Source organism: Pseudochaenichthys georgianus, chromosome 17, assembly GCF_902827115.2.
Source record: "Pseudochaenichthys georgianus chromosome 17, fPseGeo1.2, whole genome shotgun sequence".
Classification (NCBI taxonomy): Eukaryota; Metazoa; Chordata; class Actinopteri; order Perciformes; family Channichthyidae; genus Pseudochaenichthys; species Pseudochaenichthys georgianus.
The window spans coordinates 42,331,790-42,342,109 of NC_047519.1; the positions used below are offsets into that span (position 1 = coordinate 42,331,790).

Genomic DNA, 10,320 nt, shown 5'->3' on the forward strand with positions numbered 1-10,320 from the left:
TAACATTACTTTAAATGCATGGTGTACATGGCTCTGTTACCCATGAATTAGTGTGTGAAAGATGGGTGAGTTTGATGTGAATTTAAGGGAGATATGGCCCTTTCAAACAGGGAGATGTACAGGCCTTTATTACCCACGAATTAGTGTCTGAAAGCTGGCTAACATTACTTTAAATGCATGGTGCACATGGCTCTGTTACCCATGAATTAGTGTGTGAAAGATGGGTAACGTTGCTGTGAATTTAAGGGAGATATGGCCATTTCATCCACACCTCACCACTCCCATTCAAAGTGATTGAAATGTACAGCACTCTGTACATTTCAATCACATTTCACGACCTGTGTAGACTGGCTTTCTTACCCATTAGGTACACCGACAAAGCCACCTCTTCGGGGCCGCTCCAAGACCCCCAAAACACGGACGCAGCAGCCCCAGCATCTCTCCCTGACATGAGCAAACAGGTTATTTCAGACTTCCATGACATACCCCGGGGAAAAGCACCTCTCTGTGGCCGCTCCAAGACCCCCAAAACACGGACTGAGGAGCTCCAGGATCCCTCCCATGTACCTCCAGAACCTCGAGCACCTTGGGTCCCCGGGCCCCCGAACTTAAGCACTCCCCCACGGACTAAACCAAGATGATCACACCCTCAAGAATCTCGTGCCCCTGGCTACACTTAAAGGGGGTCTACTTTGCGGTGCTTTGCCGTCCGCCCATCGGCACCCATAGTCGGCCTTCTTCACAGCAGCAGCACCCAACCTCCATGGAGGATTTTGCTCGTGCCCCTGGCTACACTTAAAGGGGGTCTACTTTGCGGTGCTTTGCCGTCCGCCCATCGGCACCCATAGTCGGCCTTCTTCACAGCAGCAGCACCCAACCTCCATGGAGGATTTTGCTCGTGCCCCTGGCTACACTTAAAGGGGGTCTACTTTGCGGTGCTTTGCCGTCCGCCCATCGGCACCCATAGTCGGCCTTCTTCACAGCAGCAGCACCCAACCTCCATGGAGGATTTTGCTCGTGCCCCTGGCTACACTTAAAGGTGGTCTACTTTGCGGTGCTTTGCCGTCCGCCCATCGGCACCCATAGTCGGCCTTCTTCACAGCAGCAGCACCCAACCTCCATGGAGGATTTTGCTCGTGCCCCTGGCTACACTTAAAGGGGGTCTACTTTGCGGTGCTTTGCCGTCCGCCCATCGGCACCCATAGTCGGCCTTCTTCACAGCACCACCTGCCCTGCTGGAGGTTCACACTTTAACTTTTTTTACCCTCTTCTACCTTACAAATCATCCCACACTTGAGCACTCCTCACTCGGACTAAACACCTACATGCTACCACCAGAACCAGAATATCGTGCCCCTGGGGATCTTAAAAGAAGAAAACCCATAGTGGGATTAAAAACAGAACACTTAGTAATTTTAACAAACTTTATTTACAGTAATATTGACAGTAATAAATAAATTCAAACAGGATATAACGTATTTACAAGGGGACTGATTACAACAACACACTGCATATTTACAAGTTGATCACTGGCAACAGTGGGTGAAGTTGGGGCAGAGTATGGCACCCTCTCTTCACCCATGTCTGAGGGGTTGTGTTCGGCCAGTGACTGGTCCCTCTTCGGGACATGTCTTGGTAGGGAGTCTTGGTAGGGAGCCGGGCTGTGCTCCTCTCCAGAGTTGTCACTGTCGATGTCAATACCCGCAAAAGTGTCTTCATTTCCCGCTGCTGCTGCTGCTGTCGATGCCGCCGCCGCTGCTTGAAGTGACTCTGTGAAGAGCAACCGAATGTCCGCAGCCTCCTTCAAAGAAGGATTATTCGCGTAAAATTTGTCCGCAGTTGCAGTGTTGTGACACATGAAATCACTCACTCTTTGGCGGTTGCCTTTGTCTTGAAACCTCTTCGCATTATCGGCGTGGACTGTGCGGAGGTCGGTGAAGTTAATGGGACTGCGGAGCCCCACATCAGCCCATGCCAACCTCAGAGAGTAGGCAAGCTTCCTGAACGGGTTCTTCCCCTCTGTGTACAGAAAGTAACGGCTCTGGGTGCAGGTCAGCGTACCCTTAATTTCCAGCCACCTCTTCATCCATCCAAATTCTTCTACGGTGAGGTACAGCTGCGCCTCCCCGAACGCGTTGGCCGTCTTGTGGTTACTTACCTGTTATGACAGAGATAGAGAGTGTCAATACAATGTCAATCATGCATATAACTGCCAGAATAAATACATTGATTAATAGCACTCACATGAACCAGGTAGCCGAAGGCAGTGCCAGTTGTATCCGCCTTTCGGACCTCGGCGTTGGTCATGTTGGAGTAGACCCCCGGACGGTGGCCATAAATGCAGCTCCAATGAAGAGTCATATACCCATAGAGCAGTGTCCGGGTCGCGGTAGTCGGATTGCTGGCCATCACATCCAGGAGCTGAGGGATGCGAGTGGTGGTCGAAGTCAAGCATGTCATTAGGTCGTTGTGGCTCGGCAGACCTTCCATCTTGTCACGCTTCACTTGCATCTGGTGGATAAGTACTTTTCTCTTCAGGGACTTCAGGATGGCAACTACTTCCCGTTTGATTAAAATCATGTCCGTTTGGCTGAGCCTGCTCCCCTTGCACGGTGTGTCGGCCATGTACTTGAGAAAGTGTGATATATTCTTGATGTAGAAGTCGGAGGTCGTGACCTGAAGGCTTGACTTCATCAGGCTCCGGGACCACCCGCGTATCCTCTTGAGATCCCTCAAAAAGAGCCAGTCAGACAGGCGATTGAAACCGTGTGCCATGAAACTGAGGAACGACTTCACTCTGCTTAGTTTGGAGACTGTGTTTTCCTGGAGCCTCACTGGTGGGTCGATACCTGCATAATGCTCCCGGTATCCTTGCAGATACTCCTCTGTGAAATATAAACAGTACTTTAATGACAACACATGATGTGTTACAGAAACTGCATGTGTCACATAGCCAAAACACTTACCCATGATCCGTGGGAATGTTATGTCCCGCATTATATTTCCCCGGCCCCTGCCCCGGAACCAGGGGGAATTTATGGGAGGGGAGGTTGACGAGGCCTCGGTATGGATGGATGCAGGCTCTGAGGAGCTGGATGAATGGGTGTGAGAGCCAGTGGGGGACTTGCTGCAGGCGGGAATGGGAGACGTGCTGCAGGCGGGAATGGGAGACGTGCTGCAGGCAGGAATGGGAGACTTGCTGCAGGAGGGACCTTTCGACTTGGACAGCCTCGTTGGTGTCGACTCTGGTCGGGGTCATTTCTTCAGAATGACCCGCTCTCGTTCCTCCCCATCGAACGCGGGCATGTCCCCGGCCCGCTGATCCATCCTCTGTCGCTTGTCCTTTATCCTCTGCTGCAACTTGCAGCGCAGGGATTTCACCTCAGCAGCATATATGTCCCGCTGAGCCCTCACTGCGTTAGCCTCCAGCCTCCATTCTTTGCAGTCCGGGTTGTCACATTCATTCACCGGGGACAAGGGTGGAGGTTGTGACAGTATATCGTCGTCTGCCACCGTGTCAACAGCCCAAGCGGTAATCATTTCTATTGTGGGGTTTGTCATTCGGAGTTCATAAAGCTCCTTCTTGGCCACTGTCATTTTCATTTGATTTTGAACCACATGTAGTTCCTCCCGGGCCAGCTCAACATGGTCTCTGGCCAAGTGGCGATCCAGCCTTGTGCCGTGGTACTCGCATCCCAGAATGGTACAGGGATGGAGCCTAATGTTGGTCCGTCCGTTGGCCAACAACAGCAGAATTTTTCTTTCATCCAAGTTACGCACACCATGGTTCCTCTGTAGGTGCTTGCTCAGGGCACGGTAGGAGCTATTGCAGATCGGACAACGGACCGCCATCCGACCTGTATTCTTGAGCATTTCGGTACCGGAAAATGTCACCAGAATCGTGGGTAAAAAAGAAGGAAGCGTGAAAAGACTCACGAAAGACGCACTCAGCTTATTTTCAAATCAGTGTTTGTTTTCATTTGCATCATGGTGCGGTGTCCCATTTAGGCACTCGTTAGGCGGGCAGAGATCCCTGTAATCTCCCCTCACGTTCCTCCAGAGTCTGATTCTCCCAAAGGATACCCGACAGTTTCGGGTACGACCCAGAGGGCGCACGGTGGACGGCCAGGGCGAGGCCGCCACACCGCGCTGGAGTCAGGGTCCCGGTGAGGCGCAGGACGGAGCACCCGGCAGTAGCCTCCAGCAGACCCCCGCGCGGTTCCCTCATCCCTCAGAAGAGGTGGAGAGGCGGAGGGGTGGGTCTTTTCATCTGCTGGCGGGTTGCCGGGATAACAGTATCCTCCGGGGAGGCATTGAACCCCTCTCAACTGCCCCCCGGAGGAGGCAGGGGAGTCAGGTACCCAGAGGGTGGACGGCCAGGGCGAGGCCGCCACACCGCGCTGGAGTCAGGGTACCGGTGAGGCGCAGGACGGAGCACCCGGCAGTAGCCTCCAGCAGACCCCCGCGCGGTTCCCTCGTCCCTCAGAAGAGGTGGAGAGGCGGAGGGGTGGGTCTTTTCATCTGCTGGCGGGTTGCCGGGATAACAGTATCCTCCGGGGAGGCATTGAACCCCTCTCAACTGCCCCCCGGAGGAGGCAGGGGAGTCAGGTACCCAGAGGGTGGACGGCCAGGGCGAGGCCGCCACACCGCGCTGGAGTCAGGGTACCGGTGAGGCGCAGGACGGAGCACCCGGCAGTAGCCTCCAGCAGACCCCCGCGCGGTTCCCTCGTCCCTCAGAAGAGGTGGAGAGGCGGAGGGGTGGGTCTTTTCATCTGCTGGCGGGTTGCCGGGATAACAGTATCCTCCGGGGAGGCATTGAACCCTTCTCAACTGCCCCCCGGAGGAGGCAGGGGAGTCAGGTACCCAGAGGGTGGACGGCCAGGGCGAGGCCGCCACAACCAGAGAACCAGAAAAAAGGGGTGAAATGGGAAAAAAGTACCCCAAAATAGTGTTCCATAAGGCGGGTAGAGTCCCCTGACAACTCCCCATACCTTTCTCCAGGGTGGGAAAAAGTTTAAGTCAACTTTTGGAAGAACCAGAGAAAAGGGTGAAAATGGATAAATTGTATCCGAAAATAGTGTTCCAAAAGGCAGGTAGAGTCCCCTGACAACTCCCCATACCTTTCTCCAGGGTGGGAAAAAGTTTAAGTCAACTTTTGGAAGAACCAGAGAAAAGGGTGAAAATGGATAAATTGTATCCGAAAATAGTGTTCCAAAAGGCAGGTAGAGTCCCCTGACAACTCCCCATACCTTTCTCCAGGGTGGGAAAAAGTTTAAGTCAACTTTTGGAAGAACCAGAGAAAAGGGTGAAAATGGATAAATTGTATCCGAAAATAGTGTTCCAAAAGGCAGGTAGAGTCCCCTGACAACTCCCCCTACCTTTCTCCAGAGTCGGAAAAAGTCTAAGTTAACTTTTTGGAAGAACCATAAAAAGGGGTGAAAATGGATAAAATGTATCCCAAAATAGTGCCTCTTGAGGCGGGTAGAGTCCCCTGACAACTCCCCTTGCATTCCTCCAGACACCAGTTTGAAAACTTAAAGTTTTGTGAGAACCATGATTGGGGGTCCTCCAGGCAACAATTTCATCCGATCCAAAGTGCTCATGAGGCGGATACATTCCTCCATGATTTCCCCATCATGTGAAAATAGCTCGTTTTTTTCTAAGTGCTCTCAAAAACCGGGTTTCCGATTTCGTGCAGATGGTAGCTTGGAAAAGATGAATGAATTTTTTGGACGGAGGAGGGGAGCTCTCGTTTCCCCTCTCCGTTGTAAATTGCAACGGGGGAGTGCAAAAGTCTCCGGGGCTTCGTTCCGAAGCGCCGAAGACTTGACCCCCTCCCCCGTTGGCACTTAGCCGTTTTTCAAGAATTTTCAAAAACTTCATTTTTGATTATTTTAACATATAATTGACCGTTTTCTTTACTTTTTTTTGCTTTCCACGGGTGGAGGCGCATGGCAGGCCGCATATGAGCTTCCAAATTCGGCCTGGAACGTCCGGGAATTATGGGTTAAGCTCCATATACTGACGACTCCCATTAAAAGTGATTGAAATGTACAGGAATCTGTCCATTTCAATCACATTTGACGACGCATGCAGGGTGACCCTGGCTACACTTAAAGGGGGTATACTTTGCGGTGCTTTACCGTCCGCCCATCGGCACCCATAGTCGGCCTTATTCACAGCAGCAACACCCAACCTCCATGGAGGATTTTGCTCGTGCCCCTGGCTACACTTAAAGGGGGTCTACTTTGCGGTGCTTTACCGTCCGCCCATCGGCACCCATAGTCGGCCTTCTTCACAGCAGCAGCACCCAACCTCCATGGAGGATGTTTCTCGTGCCCCTGGCTACACTTAAAGGGGGTATACTTTGCGGTGCTTTACCGTCCGCCCATCAGCACCCATAGTCGGCCTTCTTCACAGCAGCAGCACCCAACCTCCATGGAGGATGTTTCTCGTGCCCCTGGCTACACTTAAAGGGGGTCTACTTTGCGGTGCTTTACCGTCCGCCCATCAGCACCCATAGTCGGCCTTCTTCACAGCAGCAGCACCCAACCTCCAGTGGAGGATGTTATCATGCCCCTGGCAACACTGGTAAACACTGGTAACATATGTCTAGCCGCTGACAGGAACTTGACATCGGAACTTGACATCGCATTTCCATTGAGCGGACTCCCGTACATGGGAAGGGCAAGTCCCACGGTACCTCCGTTCATAAGGCTGACATTTGCCTTACATACCCTAGGGACCAGAGGGTACAATGGTTGGACATTTACTACCGGCCGCGGTATGCCTAGTGTACAGGGTCCATATAACCGACTTAATGCATAGCGGGAAGTCGGTTATATAGACATCAACAGAATAAGTGTTTAACGGTGATTTAAACTAGTTTATGCGGGGAAAAGAGTGCTCAAAATCGGATTCAACAGGCCATCCACACCGACTCCCATTAAAAGTGATTGAAATGTACAGGAATCTGTCCATTTCAATCACATTTGATGACCCGTCCAGGGTGACTTTCTTCCCCAGGAATTAGTGTCTGAAAGCTGGCTAACATTACTTTAAATACAGTGTGCACATGGCTTTATTACCCATGAAATAGTGTGTGAAAGCTGGGTGACTTTGATGTGAATTTAAGGAAGATATGGCCATTTCATCCACACCTCACGACTCCCATTAAAAGTGATTGAAATGTACAGGAATCTGTCCATTTCAATCACATTTGATGACCCGTCCAGGGTGACTTTCTTCCCCAGGAATTAGTGTCTGAAAGCTGGCTAACATTACTTTAAATACAGTGTGCACATGGCTTTATTACCCATGAAATAGTGTGTGAAAGCTGGGTGAGTTTGATGTGAATTTAAGGAAGATATGGCCATTTCATCCACACCTCACGACTCCCATTAAAAGTGATTGAAATGTACAGGAATCTGTCCATTTCAATCACATTTGATGACCCGTCCAGGGTGACTTTCTTCCCCAGGAATTAGTGTCTGAAAGCTGGCTAACATTACTTTAAATACAGTGTGCACATGGCTTTATTACCCATGAAATAGTGTGTGAAAGCTGGGTGACTTTGATGTGAATTTAAGGAAGATATGGCCATTTCATCCACACCTCACGACTCCCATTAAAAGTGATTGAAATGTACAGGAATCTGTCCATTTCAATCACATTTGATGACCCGTCCAGGGTGACTTTCTTCCCCAGGAATTAGTGTCTGAAAGCTGGCTAACATTACTTTAAATACAGTGTGCACATGGCTTTATTACCCATGAAATAGTGTGTGAAAGCTGGGTGAGTTTGATGTGAATTTAAGGAAGATATGGCCATTTCATCCACACCTCACGACTCCCATTAAAAGTGATTGAAATGTACAGGAATCTGTCCATTTCAATCACATTTGATGACCCGTCCAGGGTGACTTTCTTCCCCAGGAATTAGTGTCTGAAAGCTGGCTAACATTACTTTAAATACAGTGTGCACATGGCTTTATTACCCATGAAATAGTGTGTGAAAGCTGGGTGAGTTTGATGTGAATTTAGGGAGGGAGAGCAGCAGCAGCAGCAGCAGCAGCAGCAGCAGCAGCAGCAGCAGCAGCAGGCTGTGACCCTGGCGGAAATACATTGATTGTTTTAGCCAGGAATAAGTGTTTAGAAGGCGGGTAAAGTGTTCCTGCAGCTCCTCCACGACGGTAATAATGATTAGATATAATTGCCAGGGCAGAAAGCTCTTTTTAAAAGTGAAAAAACGATTTGAAACCGTTTGAAATGACTGGCGGGTCCTGATGGAAAGCAGGCGGAAATAAATTGATTGTTTACCCAGGAAAAGGTGTTTAAAAGGCGGGTAAAGTGTCCCTGCAGCTCCTCCATGACGGTAATAATGATTAGAAATCATTTACAGGGCAGAAAGCTCTTTTTAAAAGTGAAAAAACGATTTGAAACCGTTTGAAATGACTGGCGGGTGCTGATGGAAAGCAGGCGGAAATACATGGATTGTTTTACCCAGGAGAAGGTGTTTACAAGGCGGGTAAAGTGTTCCTGCAGCCCTTTAAATACAGTGTGCACATGGCTTTATTACCCATGAAATAGTGTGTGAAAGATGGGTAACTTTGCTGTGAATTTAAGGGAGATAAGGCCCTTTCAAACAGGGAGATGTACAGGCCTTTATTACCCACGAATTAGTGTCTGAAAGCTGGCTAACATTACTTTAAATACATGGTGCACATGGCTCTGTTACCCATGAAATAGTGTGTGAAAGCTGGGTGAGTTTGATGTGAATTTAAGGAAGATATGGCCATTTCATCCACACCTCACGACTCCCATTCAAAGTGATTGAAATGTACAGCACTCTGTACATTTCAATCACATTTCCCGACCCGACCAGGGTGACTTTCTTCCCCACGAATTAGTGTCTGAAAGCTGGCTAACATTACTTTAAATGCATGGTGCACATGGCTCTGTTACCCATGAATTAGTGTGTGAAAGATGGGTGAGTTTGATGTGAATTTAAGGGAGATATGGCCATTTCATCCACACCTCACGACTCCCATTCAAAGTGATTGAAATGTACAGCACTCTGTACATTTCAATCACATTTCCCGACCCGACCAGGGTGACTTTCTTCCCCACGAATTAGTGTCTGAAAGCTGGCTAACATTACTTTAAATGCATGGTGCACATGGCTCTGTTACCCATGAATTAGTGTGTGAAAGATGGGTGACGTTTGATGTGAATTTAAGGGAGATATGGCCATTTCATCCACACCTCACGACTCCCATTCAAAGTGATTGAAATGTACAGCACTCTGTACATTTCAATCACATTTCCCGACCCGACCAGGGTGACTTTCTTCCCCACGAATTAGTGTCTGAAAGCTGGCTAACATTACTTTAAATGCATGGTGCACATGGCTCTGTTACCCATGAATTAGTGTGTGAAAGATGGGTGAGTTTGATGTGAATTTAAGGGAGATATGGCCATTTCATCCACACCTCACGACTCCCATTAAAAGTGATTGAAATGTACAGGAATCTGTCCATTTCAATCACATTTGATGACCCGACCAGGGTGACTTTCTTCCCCACGAATTAGTGTCTGAAAGCTGGCTAACATTACTTTAAATGCATGGTGCACATGGCTCTGTTACCCATGAATTAGTGTGTGAAAGATGGGTAACTTTGCTGTGAATTTAAGGGAGATATGGCCCTTTCATCCACACCTCACGACTCCCATTCAAAGTGATTGAAATGTACAGCACTCTGTACATTTCAATCACATTTCACGACCTGTGTAGACTGGCTTTCTTACCCATTAGGTACACCGACAAAGGCACCTCTTCGGGGCCGCTCCAAGACCCCCAAAACACGGACTGAGGAGCTCCAGGATCCCTCCCATGTACCTCCAGAACCTCGAGCACCTTGGGTCCCCGGGCCCCCGAACTTAAGCACTCCCCCACGGACTAAACCAAGATGATCACACCCTCAAGAATCTCGTGCCCCTGGCTACACTTAAAGGGGGTCTACTTTGCGGTGCTTTACCGTCCGCCCATCGGCACCCATAGTCGGCCTTCTTCACAGCAGCAGCACCCAACCTCCATGGAGGATTTTGCTCGTGCCCCTGGCTACACTTAAAGGGGGTCTACTTTGCGGTGCTTTACCGTCCGCCCATCGGCACCCATAGTCGGCCTTCCTCACAGCAGCAGCACCCAACCTCCATGGAGGATTTTGCTCGTGCCCCTGGCTACACTTAAAGGGGGTCTACTTTGCGGTGCTTTACCGTCCGCCCATCGGCACCCATAGTCGGCCTTATTCACAGCAGCAGC

General features: G+C 49.8%; 1 protein-coding gene across 1 annotated transcript; it reads right to left on the minus strand.

Annotated features, from left to right (window-relative positions):
* Positions 1–1,452: 1,452 nt before the first annotated feature.
* Positions 1,453–4,255, minus strand: LOC139435553 (uncharacterized). The gene is made up of 3 exons (XM_071206271.1): positions 2,967–4,255; positions 2,245–2,885; positions 1,453–2,158 (listed from the first exon to the last, which is right to left on the minus strand). The coding sequence occupies exons 1-3, from the start codon at positions 2,995–2,997 to the stop codon at positions 1,460–1,462; spliced, it is 1,371 nt and encodes a 456-aa protein (XP_071062372.1). The 5' UTR covers positions 2,998–4,255; the 3' UTR covers positions 1,453–1,459.
* Positions 4,256–10,320: the final 6,065 nt, after the last annotated feature.

Coding starts and splice junctions, on each gene's coding strand:
- LOC139435553 (XM_071206271.1), bottom strand. CDS start 2,997: ATGCGGGACATAACATTCCCACGGATCATGG. Junction 2,886..2,966: donor AACATTCCCACGGATCATGG/GTAAGTGTTTTG, acceptor TATATTTCACAG/AGGAGTATCTGCAAGGATAC. Junction 2,159..2,244: donor CCTTCGGCTACCTGGTTCAT/GTGAGTGCTATT, acceptor CTGTCATAACAG/GTAAGTAACCACAAGACGGC.